Raw genomic sequence first — 18458 nt, 5'->3', positions numbered from 1 at the left:
TTCAGAACTTTCTCAGAATGACAAATTAGAATCACCTGTGATGCACTCTAAGGGAATACAAAAAACCCCCTCAGACTAGCAAAACCTCTTTAAGCTTTAAAAATCCTCCCTGCAATGAGGGAGGCAGGGCTTGGGTCCCCAAATCCTCTCTTCTAGGCTCTGTCTCTTCAAGCTAGTAAAAGGCAGCAGAGGGTCAGAGTCCCGTGCGGAAACGCTTGGGATTGTGCAGGTGAAGAGCCATAAAGAGCCCAATAGGGCAGGAAACTTTATGTGGAAAAGGCAAAACAGCCAAGACTTTTCAGTTACAGCTGAGCTGAGGCATCAAGGGTTGTGTTTCCGAGTGAGCACTTGTCAGAATGAAAGGGTGCTCCTGATTGCGCTAACGCCAAGATCCCCTGAGGCAATGAGCTGAAACTCTGGGTTAAGTGTTGGATCCTCACTTCTGACCAACCACCGAGAGGCAACTGGGCGACATCTGTGAGTTGTAGTTGCATTCCAGGGATACTAGAGTTCCTGCAGTTGTGAACAACTTCCTGGAGCATGGAGCTGAGGCAGGAAGATGCAGGACCCAGGGGAAGACCACTAATGAAGAAGCAAAGATAAAAGCCCGCAAGAATGGCACAGTAGCCCGCTTTCCTGCAAGTACCAGGTTGTTTGGTGGGGCTACACAGTATCCACAGCTGCAAAAAAGAAATCTGTCTAAAGATAGCTTTGCTGTCAGACAAACAACATTTCTGGGAGAGCAGGAAAGCAGAACTGTGTCTGCAGTTGGGCTGCTGAATCAGGAACACTGACTTGGGAAAGAGCCCACCCAGGGCAGAACTGAGAACTAACAAGGAGTAAAGTCTTTTCTATCAGAAAGCCTCTTTTTGAGGAAAGCTTTGTTTTGACTGACTCCCAATGAGGTAAGGAGTGTAGCATGAGGGGTTAATTGCCTCTCTGTCCATGAGCTCTGACTGAGAGTGCTGGGACAAAGGGAAGCATCCACTAGGGAGATGGGCCAGGTGAAGGCCTGATGAGGCAAAACACCTGTCCTAATACCAGCTTAGAGATGGCAAAAACCTCCCTTATTAGAAAAGAAGAAGGTTGATTTTCAGTCTGTACACAAACCATACAGACCCCCAAAACAGAAACAGATAAAAAGCCCCTATCCTCAGTAGCAGGGAAAGCTGCCACTGTAGTGTAGTGGGTAGCCATTCCAGCTTTGATCTGAACGTTCCAACCCCATTGAAGCTTCGGTAACTGTCACGCCTACAAGGCGGGGCCAATAGAGGGCCCTGAAGACTCAAGATCGGGATGTGCCGCCCTCTCTTGGTTCCTGGACCCTGAACACTGGAGGTAGACCGGGCAGAGTTCTCCAGAGAACCCCACCAGACTGTGCTACGTCTTCCCCAGACCCTGCAACCTACCTATCCCTTCATTTGTAAGTTACGCCACTAATAAACCTCCCTTTTAACTACATGGAGTGGCCTTTATAATTTCACCAATACTGTAGTGTCAGAAACGTTTATGAGGCAGAGGGAATAAACTGGGAACTGTCAAGGAGAAAGACTCTCTGAAGAAACAGAGAAGGGACAGATTCCTCCCCAGAAAGGTGCTAGAGCTTGAGGCAGATTCGGGGAGGACAAAAGCCCCTATCTCCAAAGGCATCTAGCAGAGGAGCAGAGCTGCAGCCTGAGATATCTGAAGCTCTGTATCTGGAGGGGAAGGAACCGTGAAAGACTCTGAAGGAGCTATGGAAAAGCTCCTTTGTAAACGTTTGTTTTTCACTGACTGGCTAAGGCAAACAGAAGCCCCAGAGGGAAGTTGGTAAAAGGAATGCAGGACTCAATGCATGCTAGCGAGGCAGGTGCAGTTCTGATGCGGGGCCAGTGTCAGATGAAGGAGAGACACCTGTTAAAGCCAACTGAGGAGAGAACAGAAATCTCAGTGTCCCAAAATTGAAAACATAAAACGCTTGGTTCAAATCTCCTGTTGCAAAAGCAAACACTTTGACAGCAAGCATGGTAAAAGAGAGCAGAAATCTCCCGACCTCCCATAGTTGAAAACTCAAAAAGCTTGGTTCAAACCTCCCAGACAAAAAACTTTGAAAGCAAAACCAAAACCAGTAAAAGAGAACTAGAAGTTGACTTTCAGACCCAAAAAGAACGATGGGCAAGGCAATCTGAAAGCTAGCTTGTCACAACAGACTGCTATAGAGAAATGCATTCTGGGAAAGGTAGTTTTTCAGCTGAAGATGGCGATACTGTCCAAAAACTGTTTGTTCAGCTCAGAATGAGGTTTCTCCTCAAAGCAATGCTAGAAAGCTTAATCATACCTCTTGAGAACTCAGATCAGACAAAAAGATACCTTTAAGAGCAAACAAGCCACTTTAAAATCCTTAAAACGAGGGAAAGCAGTTTATACACTGAACGTGGTTTTAGATATGAAGAGACATATGGGAAATTTTACAAAGTTCTTTACCTATTAAACAAACAACCTGCTGAATGATTCCTTTGCAAGTCCAATAAGAAGACAAGGAAATGAACATTCAAAAAAAATGACTGCTTTATAGATGAGCAACTTCAGAAAATCTCTTTTTAAATGGTTGCTTCACACCTGAAAGATCCTTATAAGAAATCAATGCTAAATATCACAGCTGCTAACAATAACATCAGAGGTTAAAGCTAATGAACTGAAAATCATAAATCCTGAAAATGCATTTCCTCTGAGTAAGCCAATGGAGGATATGTTTCATGAAAGAACAGTCATGTTCTTGAATCCTGGGAATAGTAGCAGTTTGGGTGAAAATTTTGGGCTAATAAAAATATATCAGAAACATCAGCACTGTCAAAGAACTCATGGCCAATACAGCTTTAAAAAAATTAAGAATGGGGAAATTTGTATCAGAGTTTGGTGATGAGTTTGAAAAGCAGCTAAAACAATGCTCCTGATTAAAGAAATTCTATAGATCTAAAACTTATCTACTTCTTGTCTACACTTACATCATGGCCATGTTCTACAAGCTTGCAAGGTTCCAGTTTGCAGTCCTGGGAAAGTAGGAGAATGAAGAGGCTTCCAAACTGCTGAGGAGTTTTAGACAATTGTAACTAAGATTCAGCAATGTTTTCAGATCTGCTGAATGTAGCTAGAGTTTTCCTGCCTGGCCCACGGTCAGGACAAATCTTTGTCACCTGCCAGTCCCACAGACACTCAGACCCAACCAAGTAAACACAGAGACTTATATTGCTTACAAACTGTATGGCCGTGGCAGGCTTCTTGCTAACTGTCCTTATATCTTAAATTAACCCATTTCTATAAATCTATACCTTGCCACACGTGGCTCGTGGCTTACTGGCATCTTCACATGCAACTTGTCATGGTGGTGGCTGGCAGTGTCTCTGACTTAGCCTTCCACTTCCCAGAATTTTTCTCCTCCTTGTCCTGCCTGTACTTCCTCCTTCCTTGACTACTGGCCAATCAGTGTTTTATTTACTAACCAATCAGAGCAACACATTTGCCATACAGAACATCCCACAGCAACTGAAGGCTGCAGGTCTGGAACCCCATTCCAATTTAGACAACTATCTTCTCCTGTTGGAAAACTCTCTGTGGAAACAGAATATTCTTTACAAGGTTTTTCTTCTCTTCTCTTCTTTTTTCTTGCTTTTGGGTTTGCTGTAAACTCTGAATAGAGTTGTAATAAAAACTTCTGAAATGCATAGCAACAGAAGTCACTAAGTCCCAGAGTTAAGAGACAGCCATTAAAGAATTAAACTCTTGTTTCTCAAGAACTTTCAGAATGATAAGCTCTGAGTTTTAGAAATGATTTGCATACTTCCAGTCTAGTTAAGAGAATCTTTCTAATAGAGGTAGTGATAATAATTAGGAGTAAGAAGTAGAAAATTATTTCTGTCTTCTTAGAAGATGTTAAATCTCTTCTAAATGTTAAGAAATCTTTAGGTGTTTGCTAAGTTAGATATATGCCAATGGTTGCCCTATAGAGAGTTTGTTTAATATAGATTAGTAAAACACAGCTATAGAATTTGTTTAAGTCATGTAGAAAGTGGCGATGATGTAAGTGTAGAAAGAAGTAGATAAATTTTAGTTCTATACAATTTCTTTAAGAATATAAACTTGTAAGAAGTATCTAAGGTAGTCCTAAGACATGTAGTAATAAGCTTGTAAGAAGTGTGTAAATTCAAATAAGAATATAAGAAAGATGCTAGTTGTAAATGTCAGTTTAAATAAGAATATAAGAAGTATGTGTATAAGTAAATATGTAAGTATATGTTGGAGATTGCTGTGAGCCACAGCCTGAGTGCAGGTATCTGAGATGGTCTGTACTTGGCTGTGCTGGGGGAAGGTCTTTTGCTCCACTCCCTTGGCCTTTCTATAAATACCTTAGGACAGAGACAGTCAGGACCCATTGGAATAGGTTCCAGGACCTCTAGAGGCTATCCTGTAATTTCTGTTTATCTACACAATCTAAACCCTTCTATCCAATATTTCCTGCTGCTCTCACTCAAGAAAACTCTGGGGAACTGTAGGGTTGGTGAGTAGGCTACCCTTCCCCCCTGAACCCTAAACCAGAACATTAAGTATGACCATTGCAGAACAGTGCATTGAAGACAAGGGGCATTGTAGGACACCCAGAGGGAACAAGTGTCCTACCTGTGAGCAGAGCAATCAGCAGAAGTTTCATCCTGAGTGTGTGGAGGACTCAAGTGACTTCTCCCTTTATAGTTCTGTAAGTAATCATAACACTTGGAAGGTTGAGGCAAGTCTTGGCTAGAATGTTGAGTTAGAGGACATCCTGACACAGAATTATATAATCCTGTAAAATAATAATAAGGGCAGATAGATGGCTCTACAAGTCAGGAGCACTGATGGGCTTGTGTGGGACCCAGCCTCAGGGCCAGCAGCCACCAGGCAGCTCACAACTGCCTATGACCCCGGTTCTGGAGGATCAGACCCCTGCTCTGGCCTCTGTAGGCACTGCTCACGCTCAGTTCACAGACACACATGCAGGTAATGGGCTCATATACATAAAATAAAAGTCAATGTTTTTTTAATGGAAAAGGAAAACCACATTGTCAGGGCACCTTAGCCCCAAGGGAATGGGTGCCAGGGCAATATGGCAGAGACAGAAGGGACTTCATTGCTTGCATAGGTGACTGTAGTGGACTTTCCTAAGGAGTCATCTGACTTGACTTAGAGGGTAAAGGCGCCAACTGTTGTGAACATGAGGTGAGCAGGGAAACCCAACACACAGGCTATGAGACCCAATAGGAACCCCAAACCAGAACTTCAAGTGTGACCAGCAGGGCCTGTACATTGAACACAGGGGAGATGGTGGCCACTCAAAGGGGACAAGGTCTAATCTGTGAACAGAGTGACAAGCAGAAGAAGTTTCATCCTGAGTGAGGGGAGGACTCAGTGACTTCTCTTTAGAGTCCTGTGGCTGTGCTCTGACAGTGTCCAGTCAGCACACGGGGCCTGTGACTACTGTGTGTGTAGCACAGAAGTAGAATATGTGCACCCTCACACACAGTCCCGACCTGCAGAGCTGCTGTAGATGGTGACAGCTTGAATCAGTGCTGTCCCAGAGGCAAAGAGAAAGGGCTAGCTCAACACCTTAACAAGCTTAGGTCAGTTATGGACACAAGTCCCTCCCCGGTGGATGATTTCGAGTCAGAAGATGATATAGATATTGGCTCTTGTGTTGGGTCTGAGGGATGCTTATAGTGATGTATTGTCCCAGGCAAAGAGGCTGGAGCCTTCAATCCTCCATGCTAACTGTATAAACTACTTGATAAATCTGTCCCAAGAACCTGACACGGCCTATAAGGTAGGTCCAGTTACATGTTCAATCTTTAATTAGTTAATCAATTAATTAATGTTTGTTGTTTGTGTGAAAGAGAGACAGAGACAGAGACAGAGAAAAGAGAGCACTTATGTGCATATGTGGAAGTCAGAGAAGAACTCTGAGGAGTCAGGTCTCTCTTTCTTACTTTAAATGGGTTCCAGGAATAAACTCAGATCAGCAGCCTTGTATTGTAGGCTGCATCTCGCTAACCTACAAACTTCATTTAAGAACTGGAAATGTGGGCAGGTGGTGGTGGTGGTGGTGGTGGTGGTGGTGGTGGTGGTGGTGAGGGAGTGCATGCCTTTAAAGTCAACACTCAGGAGGGAAAGGCAGGTGAATATTTGAGTTTGAGGCTAGCCTGGTCTCAGAGTGAATTTAAGGACAGCAGGAGATATAAAAACACTGTCTAAAACAAAGAAAACATAAATATTTAAAAAGTCACAAAACAATTGCCAGCCCAGCAGATGTGCCCAAGGGCCAATATGATGCAGGCCATCTTCAGCTGAGGCTCTCCCTACCCAGTGTGTGAAGCTGACAATCAACCATTGGAGGGACTAGAGAGATGTTTTAGCACTTAAAATCACATTCTGCTCTTGCTGAGGACCAGGGTTCAATTCTCGGCAATCACATGGTGGCCTGTGAACAATGTCTGCTGGTCCAATGCTCTCTGGCCTCTGCCTTTGACCATCTGTCATGAACCCTGTAACTTAGCATACTAGCACCTCTTTTTCCCCACTACTCACTTCTTCCCTGGATACAAACCATGTAAGGTGAGTTGAGTTAGTTTTCCCAATAGTCAAGAACCCCCCTACCCTCCCAGCAGGACTCTGGACAGCCACTACCAACTACTACCAATCACTGTGCCTGGGCAGGTGGCGCTGGCTGCACCTGTTGCTCACCAGGCCTGACCTTGAGAGGGGTGAGACATGAGTTTGAGTCATGGGTGGGAATGCGTTTGGGGTGAAAAGGTTGAAGACTGGGCAGCTGTTCACTAAAGGAAAAGAGAGATCCATGTAGCCTTTAGCCAATGAGACATCTCATTCCTAAATCCGGTTGCTCATGGAACCAGAGATTAACCTGGCTTCACCTGTGGGGTTAGGCGATAAAGAAAGGTGCAGAAGAGGATGTTCTCTCTTTTGTTTCTTGAAAAAGAATTAGGCTGCTGTGTACTTTACTGTGACAATTATCCTATGCTGTGTGTTTAGACACAGGTCACCGTGCTGTAATCCTGCCTTCCCATCATTTACAGTCAGTCCAGTTTGGATTCCTATATCCCACTTCCTATGTGAGTTCACAGAAGAAGCACTTTGAGTCCAATACTTTTGGGGACAAGATGTTCCTTTAGTGCCCATGTGACACTGCTTCTTTCTCTCTTCTCTCCCCTCCTACCTCTCTGTCTTCTCTTTCCTTCTCTCTTCACCCCTCCCCTCTGTTGTTTGTTTGTTTGTTTTGTGTTTACTCTTTTCCCCCTTTGTCGCTTGCTCTATTGGGGACACACTACTCAGTTCCCACATAAATAATACACATGGAGAATTATTATTACTTACAAATACCTGGCCTTAGCTTGGCTTATTTCTAGCCAGCTTTCCTTCATTTAAGTTACCCTGTCTATCTTTTGCCACTGGAATTTTGCCTTTCCTACTTCTGTATATCTTACTTTCACACTTACCCTATGACTGACGTGTGGCTGGGTGGCTCGGTGGCTTGGCTCCTACCTCCTCCTCTTTTTGTTCTCTTGCTCCTTCTCCTTCTTCCCTTCCTTCCAGATTTCTCCTCTCTTTAATCTCTCTGCCTGCCAGACCCTCCTATCCTTTCTCCTGCCTTGCTATTGGCCACTCAGTTCTTTATTAGACCATCAGGTGTTTAACACAATCAAAAAACAAAGCTTCACAGAGTTAAACTAATGCAACATAAAAGAAGGAAACACATCTTTGCATCATTAAAACAAACATTCTATAGAATAAACAAAAGAAACCCATCTTCAAAGAATATTCCACAACAGTTCCCCCTTTTGTCTAAATAAACAGGAGAGGTTTTTAAGTTAAGATAGTAAAACTATATGCTACAAAGCAGTTATCAAGTAAGAATTACATATACAATGTTCAGCCCATTTGTACTTAGCAAATTCAGAGAAAACACTCCATCATCATGTCATCTTAGTTACTCCAAAGTTCTATACCTAATTTACTTTCTATCACAATTAAGGAAAACTGCAACTATAACTATCAAGCTTTCCACTCCATCCAAGACCCATGAGTAAACAGGAAGTGCATTGAAAGCAACTTCCAAATCTCTGGAGGTGACAGAGACACCTGACTGCCTGGACAGTCACTCAAAGTTCTTCTGTGACTGTTGTACCCAGAGTCTCCCAAAGCCTACCGAGGGACCAAACCCTATGCAAAAGAGAGAATCTTTTTTATTGTGAATTAACTCGGGACCCTCCATCCACCTTACTCAGCAGCAGAGCAGGAGAGGCCCTCAGTAGCAATGGGGCAGGGTTTTTAAAGCAAGGGGCACTTGGGGGCTACAGACTACATAGGAACAGACTCCAGATTGGTTTATACCAGGGCAATCATGTTAGTAACTTTTTTTTTTATTTAAAAAATTTATGTATCGCCGGGCGGTGGTGGCGCACGCCTTTAATCCCAGCACTCGGGAGGCAGAGCCAGGCAGATCTCTGTGAGTTCGAGGCCAGCCTGGGCTACCAAGTGAGCTCCAGGAAAGGCGCAAAGCTACGCAGAGAAACCCTGTCTCGAAAATCAAAAAAAAAAAAAATTTATGTATTTATTATGTCTACAGTGCTTTGACTGAAGGCCAGAGGAGGCCATCAGGTCTCCTTATAGATGGTTGTGAGCCACCATGAGGTTGCTGAGAATTGAACTCAGGACCTTTGGAAGAGTAGCTAATGCTCTTAACTGCTGAACCATCTCTCCAGACCTGTTAGTAATGTTTAATTGGCTAGGGTCCATTGAGTGTTAAAGTTATCCATTTGGGGGCAGGCCTGGACAAGTCCCAGGCTTTGTCTTTGAGCTGCCAAGGTGGAATGCTAGTCTAGCAAGTACTGACTGTGGGGGCTGACTCAGTGGCCCCCTGGCTCTGTCTTTGACTCATGGACATAGTTCTAAGATGGTGAGGGGTCCCACACATTAGACAATTGAATGAACCTTAGCAGTCAGAGTACGTGCAGAAAGGGAGCTACTGCAAGGACTATGTCTTTTGTTCATGGCCCTCCCAGAAACTGCTTGCTCAAGTCTCAAAAAACTCAGATTGAGGCCTGATCTCTGAAAGAAGACTGGGCAGCCTGTTATGGTGTCCTCTGGTCCTTTCAAACGTTTGTGCATCCATCTTCAGGCTACAGGTCCAGAATATCTGGCAGACTTTTCAGTGTAATAGGAAACTTGAAGGTCTCTCATGCCTCCCACTGGCAAAGTTTGTCAGTTGCTTTCTTCTGGGTCCTGTAGAATGTCTGTCTGGCAGACTCTTCTGGGAAGCAGGAACACTGGAGAACCATCCTGCCTTGCTTTGGCAAACTTCAGCAGTCGCTTTCCTTTGGGTCATGCATGTCCAGTTTATACAACATACTGTCAAGCAGTCAAGGCAAAAGCAATTTCTTGTCCAAATGGCTAGCTTTGCCACTATGAAGGCAAACTCCTATGGAGCTTCTTTGATGCCCATCACTTTCTCTGAAGTAAATTGGTGCTGCCAGGAGCAGATGTGTCTCATTGTCATGAAAAACCTTAGGGAATTAAACATCTTAAATGCCATATTCTGTACATCTTTGAATTGTTTGAAAATTATCTGTCTAATATATACCTATTTGACATTGAGAACATACCAAATGTGACTACAAGATTGATTATTATAAATTAAATACAAACTTCATTGGTTTATTTTCTTTCTTTTTTTTTTAACTTTTCAAGACAGGGTTTCTCTGTATAGCATTTGGAGCCTATCTTGGAATTCACTTTGTAGACCAGGCTGGCCTCAAACTCACAGAGATTCACCTGCCTCTGCCTCCTGAGTGCTGGGACTAAAGGTGTACCCCCCACAACCCTTCCCAAGACTTTCTTTTTAAACTATTCATTTTTTCTGTGGATATACCTTTTTTCTTGTCTTAAACCTACAAACATTACTAAACACTCTGGAAGTGTTTAGAGGTTTTACATCTGGATCTCTTTCACTGTGTTTCTTTTACACTTTTTAGTCTGTGTGAACAAAAATTTGCTAAGTGGTGAGGCTAGGATCTCCATGCTGCTCTAGCAACTGGCTCTGCCCGCTTCTCTGTTCATGAGAGACAAGCTTAAAGGTCTTGGCCTGATACCAGAGATTCATCTGACCAGGAACTACATTCAACCTTTCTAGAGCTCTAGAATGCCAAATGCCAATGCTTGCACTGGGGCAGGCGTTTTTACTTAGTTTTTCTTCCTACTTAACAGACTGGTTGCTCAAGAGCTCACTGTCCCATAGAAACCCTTAAAGGAGACCGATCGTATTTTTTTATTTTTTTTCAGGACTTTCTCAGGCCCTATGTAAATACGGCCCAAGGTGGTACTCCAAAATGTTGTTCTTGTTGTTTACTCTTTTATGTTTCGGTTCTTTGCTCTTTTGGGGGCCAACCACCCAGCTCCTTATAAACAATATACCAAGACTTACTGTTACTTATAAATGCCCAGCCTTAGCTTGGCTTATTTGTAGCCAGCTTTCCTTAACGTAAATTATCCAGTAGACCTTGCCTCTTGGCGTTTTCCTTTACTTACATCTGTATATCTTACTTTCACACATACTCAGTGGCTGGCCCCTAGCGTCCTCCTCTCCATGTTCTCCTGTTCCTTCTCCTTCTTCTCACCCCAACCAGATTTCTCCTCTATTCATTCTCTCTGCCTGTCAGCCCCGCCTGTCCTTTCTTTCTCCTCACTAATGGCCATTTGGCTCTTTATTAGACCCTCAGGTGTTTTAGACAGCTTCACAGTGTTAAACAAAAGCAACATAAAAGAATACGACACAATGCAGAGTACTAAGCACAGTAGGATCACAGGCTGGAAGCAGATGCAGAGATCCACAGCCAAGCACCAGGCTGAGCCCCAGGAGTCCAGTCAAAGAAAGGGAGGAGGGATTCTATGAACAAGAGGGGTCAAGATCATGATGGGGATATTATCTACAGAGACAACTGAACCAAGATGGTAGGAACTGACACACTTTAGACTGACAGGTGTGGAACATGCATGGGACTGAACTAGGCCTCTGCATACAGGAGACAGTTGTGTAGCTTGGTCTGTCTGAGGGGCCCATGGCATTGGGACTAGGATCTACCCCTGGTGCATGAGCTGGCTATTTATAGCCCATTATCTATGGTGGGACATCTTGCACATCCTTGATGCAGGGGCAGGTGGCTTGACCCTTCCTGAACTGAATGGATCAGGTTTTGCTGACTCCCCCTGGAGGCCTTAACCTAATGGAGGAGGGGAAGGAGGGTCAGTCAGCGGAGCAGGTGGGGTTACAAAGAGTGGGAGGAAAGATGAGAGGCAGACCTGTGTTTGGTATGTAAAATGAATAAAAAATGTCAAATAAAATGTTTTAATAAATAAAACATAAAAAAAGATTGCTACACGTCTTTACATCTAACACAAATGTTGAACAACATAAACAAATGTAACATATCTTCAGATAATATTCCACAATACCCCTCCCCTCCTTTTCTGTACCTCTCCCTGCCTCAGCTCTCCCTCTCCATCCCTTTTCTGTCTCCTCTAATCCCTGATTATCTTGTACAAGCTTTTCATTTTTTTTTGTTTTTTTGTTTTTGTTTTTTTTTTTTTTTGCTTGTTTCCTTTTTTGAGACAGAGTTTCTTTGTGTAATACTCCTGATCATCAGGTGAGAGCACTTTCTGCTCTTGCTGAGGACCGGGAGTTCAGTTCTCAACAACCACCACATGGTGGCTGACGAACAATGTCCACTGACCCAATGCCCTCTGCCTCTGGGTTTGGCCTTCTCTCATGTTCCCTCTAACTTATCACCCCAGCGCCTCCTTTTCCCCACTTCTAACTTCATCACTGGATAAAAACTTTGTTAAGGTGAGTTGAGTTTGTCTCCTCGCTCAAGACCCCCTACCCTTCCAGCAGGACTCTGGACAGTCACTACAAGCTACTACCAATCACTGCCCCTGCGCAGGCAGCTCAGGCTGCACCTGTTGCTCACCAGGCCTGACCTTGGTAGGTTCAAGGCCTGACCATTGAGACTCCAGTGGGGATGGGGTTGGGGTTAGAGACATGGAGAACTGGGCAACTGGTCACTAAAGGAAAAGAATGACTGACAACCATGTAGCCTTAAAACACCAATGAGAAATGTTAATCCTAAACTTGGTTAACCAGGGAACCAGTGATTAACCTGGCTTTACCTTCGGAGTCTCATGATAGAAAAAGGCAAAGAAGAGGATTGTTCTGTTTTCTTTGTTCAAAAAGTTCGGCTGCTGTGTGCTTTAGCAGGACATTACCCTGTGGTGCGTGTTTAGGCAAAAGAAGACTGGAAGGTCACCAGGATGTAATTCTGCCTCCAGGTCATTTACTGTCAGTCCAGTGTGGTTTCCTATATCCAGTTTCCTTTTACCCCCAAGATTGATTGATTGACTGATTGATTGATTGATTGATTGGTTATGTGTTCTGAATGTCTGCCTGCAGGCCAGAGGAGGGCACCATATCTCTTATAGATGATTTGTGAGCCACAATCTGGGTTTTCTGTAGCTCTGGAGTCTGTCCTGAAACTGGCTCTATAGAACTTGCTGGCGTCTAGCTTGCAAAGAACTGCCAATCTCTGCATCTCCAGTGCAGGGAATAAAGGCCTGCAGGGACACCACCCAGCGAGTGCAGAAGTTTTAGAGCAAGATGTCCCCTTTAGTGCCTGTGTGACACTCAATCTTTCTCTCTTCTCTCCTCTCCTAACTCTGTCTTTCTTTTTTCCCTCCCCACCCGTCCTCTTCCCTTCTTTCCTTTCCATTTTCTCTCCTCATCTCTCCACTCTCCTTCTCTTTTCTGTCCCCTCTACCTCCCTATGTATCTCAGGCTGGCTTCTTCTTTATTTTGATATTGTTTTTTAAGTGTTTTGAGACAGGGTCTCTTTAACAGTCCTGGATGTCCTGGAACTTGCTTTTAGACCAGGTTTGACAAGAACTGAAGAGACCTGCCTACCTCTGCCTCTGCTTCTGCATCCCAGAATGCTGGGATGAAAGGCATGGCTGGAATCATCACCCACTCTTCAAGGTGCTTGCTTCCTAGAAAGGTCTTTCCCATTAACCTTCAGTTTCCAGGAATGAACAGAATGATGTTCACTGCAGATCTAGTTATGTTCAGTAGACAGAGAATACAATCACCAAAGCTGAGTTCATTCTATATGTGCTTTATTAGAGGGGGCAGTGTGTAGTGACCACAACCAGGCAGGCAGGGATGGTGTAGACAGTAACTGAGGTGACAAGTCTAACACTTAATGCCTTTGTTCTCCTTGTTGTATGGAGCCTGTGAGAAGCAGATGGCAGCCTCGCGGTCACAGTTGCAGATAAAGGCCTCACAGGGGTCGTTTTCGTCTGGAGAGAAACAAGAAAGGAAGTTGAGTGGAGCCCATGACCCTGCTCCCTATTTTCTATGGCCAAAGGACCCAGTGGCCCTCCCATTGATGCAGCTATGGTCTGAAAGACAACGCACATGGAAGTCCATTGGGTTGTCCAAATTGCTGGAACACACTGATAATATGAACATTAGTTGTTGTGGCTGAGGAGATGGCACAGTTGGTAAAGTGGTTGGCATACAATCATGAGGGCCTGACCTAGAATGCCCAGAGACCCTGTAAAAAAGCAAGGTGTGATGGGGCATCTGTAACTCTGTTGGGAAGTGCAGTGAGGAGCATGGATCCCCAAAAGTTGTTGCTCATTCAGGCTAGTTAAAGGTGAGTGTCATATTTAGTGTGTGTGTGTGTGTGTGTGTGTGTCTGTGTGTGTGTGTGTGTGTGTGTATTGTGTGTGTGTGTGTGTGTGAGAGAGAGAGAGAGAGAGAGAGAGAGAGAGAGAGAGAGAGAGAGAGAGAGACTCTAAAGACATGGGAGAGAGTGACTGAAGAAGACACGGGATGCCAACCCATTCCTATACATAAAAATAAACACATATATTTAATCCTAAAACCTATAAAAATACAATTATCAGTCAGATAGTGGTGGCACACACCTTTAATTCCAGCACTTGGTAGGCAGAGGAAGGTATATCTCTCTGAGTTTGATGTCAGCATGGTCTACAGAGCAAGCTCCAGGACAGGCTCAAAGCTACACAGAGAAACTCTGTCTCAAAAAAAACTACAAATATGAATTACCACTTATAAATTTATATAACTGAAGATAAACCTGTCTCCACCAAGTGCTGGATTGCAAGTGTGAACCACCAGAATCAATGTATGGGTTCTGGAGGAGCAAGATGGCTCTGTGCATGCTAGGCAAGATCTCTAACAGCTCATCTATATTCCCAGTCCTCTGAATCCTCACCTGTAAAATAAAAATGATATAAATGTTGCCCTGCATAGGTGTTTACTCCAGTATCTGACTTATAGCCAATGATGCAGCTTTCAGTTGTTTAGTCAATATGGAATCAGTATAAAACAGCAGCTAAGAGGAGAGGCTTTAGACAGGCAAGATGGCTCAGGGAATACAGGCACTTGCTGCCAAGTCTGAATCCAAATTCCATCCCCAGGACTCACATGGTTGAAAGAACAGACTTCTGCAAGTTGTCCTCAGACCTGCACACCTGTTTTATGGCACAGAAATGCCTCCCCCGGTAATAAATAAAATCTTGAAATGTTTTTTTTTAAAAAAGGCTTTGGAATGATGTAGATCAGTGTTCCAGAACCAAATGTCATCACTTCTAAGCTGGATGGCCATCACCAAGTGACCCTGCCTTCCTCAGTTTCCTCATCAGTGACCTCATGTATATTTTAGTGCGTACCTGATAAGGTTGTTGTGAGGTCACATGAGACCAAGGAAATCACCACTAAATGGTGATTGCCCTTGTTACTTCCCTGCCTCCTCCAAACCTGTGAGGGACCAGCAGAATCCAGAGGTCCCAGAGGGTAAACCTACCACTGCAGGTGATCTCAGTCCCAGAGCATGAGTATGAGTAGGAGGTGGTGTAGGGGTTCTCTATGAGGAATTTGCAGCTATCCATCTTCATGACCTGACCGTAGCAATTGTCGTGAGTCTGGCAGCACCTGGAGAGAGGAAGAAACAGCTGAGAAAGGACTATGGACCCACAGGACATCAGTTCTCACCTGCAGTCTTTCTCCAATATGTGAGGATGATTTAAACATGATATTCCAGAATAAATCATCCTGAGGCTTGAGATTTTGTGATTTCTATTAAGCATATATTTATTGAAAGCAACTTCTGTGGAGTGTAGTGGTGTCTACCATTAATCCCAGTACTTGAGGGGCAAAGGCAGATGAACACTAAGTTCAAGTCCAGCATGCTCTTCAGAAGGAATTCTAGGAAACCTAGGGTTACAAGAGAACCCCTGTCTGGAGACTAACAAACAAAAATAATAAATAAACTAAACAGAATATATTATGTCTGGGGAATCTGCATGTCTCCTATTTGTGGCTCACGATGCTCTGCTTGTGTGCTGTCCCCACCAGAACCCAGACCCTCCAGTCTCCCACCAGATGGATCACTCACCTGTCTAACGCATCCACCGGAGTGCCTGAGCCCCCGAAGCCACAGTAGCAGCCATAGTTGTTGTATTCCAACAAGGGATGACTCGCAGGGATGGTGCATTTGATCATGTGGTCTAACTGCAACAAAGACCGACGGCTGATGCTGTGTGCCGTAGCGCCTGCTGCAAGAATGCACAGCACACTCCATCAATCCCACTTGGCTTTACCAGGTGTCTGATGCCTACCTGCTAGCTTCCTCCTGACTCCTACCAGATGCTGCATCAGGAGAGCAGTGAAGAGATCTGAGTGTGTGTGTGTGTGTGTGTGTGTGTGTGTGTGTGTGTGTGTGTGTGTGTGTGTGTGCAAGTGTGTGCAAACGTGTGCAGGTGTGTGCTTGCCTGCAAACAGGTTCATAAGCATGCACTTGTTCACACTCATAAATAACATGCTACACGAGGAGACCCCAAAACAACTTAAGGGAGATGGTTTTCTCATTCTACTAGGTAGGTATTGTAGAGGAGACTAACGTCACCAGGCCTGTGCAAAAAGCTGTCTACCTATCTGAGATAAGGAGTTGTTGCCCTGTCACCAAGCTAGCCTCAGACTTCATAGGAACCCTCTGGCCTCAGCCTCCTGAGTGGTAGGATTATAAGTGAACACCACTGTATCTGGCTGGGCTGACTGCCCAGGACTAAGTTGTATAGACATTGCCTTTTGCCTTGCTTGCCTGCTCATTTCTCACTGTCAGGACAGACAGACACCACATTCTGTGCTCTCCTAGGGTCTCTGTGTTGAAGAGCTGAGAACACTCTCATCTACAGCCAGGAACAAACTGACCTCTTAGTTCAATAACCCAACAACCCAACCATCTGTTAAGTTTGAAAGCTGGCCCACCCCTACGCAAGCCTAGGGGAAACCCTAGCCTTAGCCAGCAGTGGGATTCATCACAGTTCTAGCTGAGACCTTGAGCCAGAGAAGCAGCCAACACATGCTGAATGTTTTACACTGGAAGAATTAGGAGGAATCTGTTGTATGGCCATGTACAGCTCATAGACAAGGATAATGGTCAGATCATTATTGTAAGGTCAGCATTTGATTAAAAAAGAAACTGATCGTCTGCTGAGGAGTAGGTAAATAATCCAGAATTCAGAATACACCGGGATACTTGGTCACCATTAAAATGCAGGAAAAGACAGGTAGAGTGGAACACACACTCTGTGATACCAGCACTCTGGAGGCTGAGGCATGTGAATATCTAAGTTCAAGCCAGGATGGTCTTTAGAGTGAATTCCAGACCAGCTATCACTATTTGAAGAAACACTCTCATGTAAAGTGCCCAGAAAAAAAGAATTGCAGTCCTAATCTTCAGGTGTAACCATTGGGAACTGTGCATTGAAGACCAGGGAGATGGTGGTCACCCACAGGGGACAAGGGTCCTACCTGTGAGCAGAGTGATCAGCAGAAGGAGTTTCATCTTGAGTGTGTGGAGGACGCAAGTGACTTCTCTTTTTATAGGTCTGTGTGTAATCCTAAGCCTTGGGAGGCTGAGGTAAGTGTTGGCTGGAATGTTGAGTTGAAGGCAGCCTGAGCCAGAACTATATAATCCTGTAAAAAACTAATAATAATAATAATAAGGGCTGGAGAGATGACTCTGCAGTCAGGAGTCATGTTGAGCTTGTGTGGGACCCAGGCTCAGGTCCAGATGCCACAAGGCAACTCACAATTGCCTATGATCCTGGTTCTGGAGGATCAGACCCCTCCTCTGGCCTCTGTAGGCACTGCTCACACTCAGTTCACAGACACACATGCGGGCATAGGGCTCAAACACATAAAATAAAAGTCAATGTCTTTGAAAAGGAAAAAGAAAAATCACACTGTCAAGACACTTTAGGCCCAAGGTGCCAGGGCAATATGGCAGAGACAGAAGGGGCTTCATTGCTTGTGTAGGTGACTGTAGTGAACTTTCCAAGGGATCATCTGAGTTGACCTAGAGGGTAAAGGTGCCAGCTCTTGTGGATATGGGGTAAGCAGGGAACCCCAACCACAGGCTATTAGACCCCAACAGGAACCCCAAACAAGAACTTCAGGTGTGACCATTATGAAGCTGTGCATTGAAGACTTGGGAGATGGTGGGCACTCATAGGGGAGAAGGGTCCTACCTGTGAGCAGAGTGACCAGGAGAAGAAGTTTCATCCTGAGTGAGGGGAGAACTCAGTGACTTCTCTTTAGAATCCTGTGGCTGTGCTCTGACAGTGTCCAGTCAGCACACGGGGCCTGTGACTACTGTGTGTGTATCATAGAGGTAGAATATGTGCACCCTCACACACAGTCCGGACCTGCAGAGCTACTGTAGATGGTGACAGAGCCAGAATCAGTGCTGTCACAGAGTCACAGAGAAAGGGCTAGCTCCACACCCCAACCAGCTCAAGCCAGTGAGTTTGCAAAGTGCCAAGTCCCTCCCCTGTGGATGCTTCGAGGTCATAAGGAGATCTAGACATTGCTTCTGGAGTCAGGTCTGAGGGATGCAGATAGAGACATATTGCCCCAGGCAGGAGTAGCTGGCCCCTACAATACTGTTAACTGTATAAAGTACATGCTAAGTCTGTCCCAAGAATCTGACACAGCCTATGAGGTAGATCCAGTATATACTCAATCTTTTATTAATTAACCAACAAATTAATGGGTGTTGTTTGTGTGAAAGAGACAGAGACAGAGAGAGCACTTGTGTGCACATGTGGAGGTCAGAGAAGAACTCTGTGGAGTCAGGTCTCTCCTTCCTCCTTTAAATCAGTTCCAAGAATAAACTCAGATCAAGACGCTTGGATTGTTGGATAGGTCTTACTAACCTACAAACTTCATTAAAAACTAGAAATGGCCAGGTGGTGGTGGCAGCGGTGCACGCCTTTAATCTTAGCACTCAGGAGGCAGAGGC

General features: G+C 44.6%; 1 protein-coding gene across 2 annotated transcripts; it reads right to left on the bottom strand.

The window, feature by feature from the left end:
* Positions 1–13254: 13254 nt before the first annotated feature.
* LOC143270491 (phospholipase A2-like) lies at positions 13255–17719 on the bottom strand. 2 transcript variants are annotated; one of them, XM_076560620.1, is made up of 4 exons: positions 17686–17719; positions 15549–15708; positions 14958–15085; positions 13255–13422 (listed from the first exon to the last, which is right to left on the bottom strand). In XM_076560620.1, exons 1-4 carry the CDS (start codon positions 17717–17719, stop codon positions 13316–13318), a joined length of 429 nt encoding a protein of 142 aa, XP_076416735.1. In that variant the 3' UTR covers positions 13255–13315. The 2 variants fall into 2 exon arrangements, with proteins under 2 accessions (XP_076416735.1, XP_076416736.1); XM_076560621.1 differs by having other exon boundaries at positions 15549–15705.
* Between the last annotated feature and the right edge of the window lie 739 nt (positions 17720–18458).

This window comes from Peromyscus maniculatus, chromosome 23 (assembly GCF_049852395.1).
Source record: "Peromyscus maniculatus bairdii isolate BWxNUB_F1_BW_parent chromosome 23, HU_Pman_BW_mat_3.1, whole genome shotgun sequence".
Lineage (NCBI taxonomy): Eukaryota > Metazoa > Chordata > Mammalia > Rodentia > Cricetidae > Peromyscus > Peromyscus maniculatus.
This window is presented reverse-complemented; position numbering and strand designations above follow the sequence as displayed.

What these genes read in the sequence shown, in the direction of transcription:
- LOC143270491 (XM_076560620.1), bottom strand. Translation starts at nt 17,719, where the DNA reads ATGAAACTTCTTCTCCTGGTCACTCTGCTCACAG. An exon ending in CCGGTGGATGCGTTAGACAG is followed by an intron (nt 15,086 to 15,548) that starts GTGAGTGATCCA and finishes TCCTCTCTCCAG; the next exon opens with GTGCTGCCAGACTCACGACA. An exon ending in GACTGAGATCACCTGCAGTG is followed by an intron (nt 13,423 to 14,957) that starts GTAGGTTTACCC and finishes GTTTCTCTCCAG; the next exon opens with ACGAAAACGACCCCTGTGAG.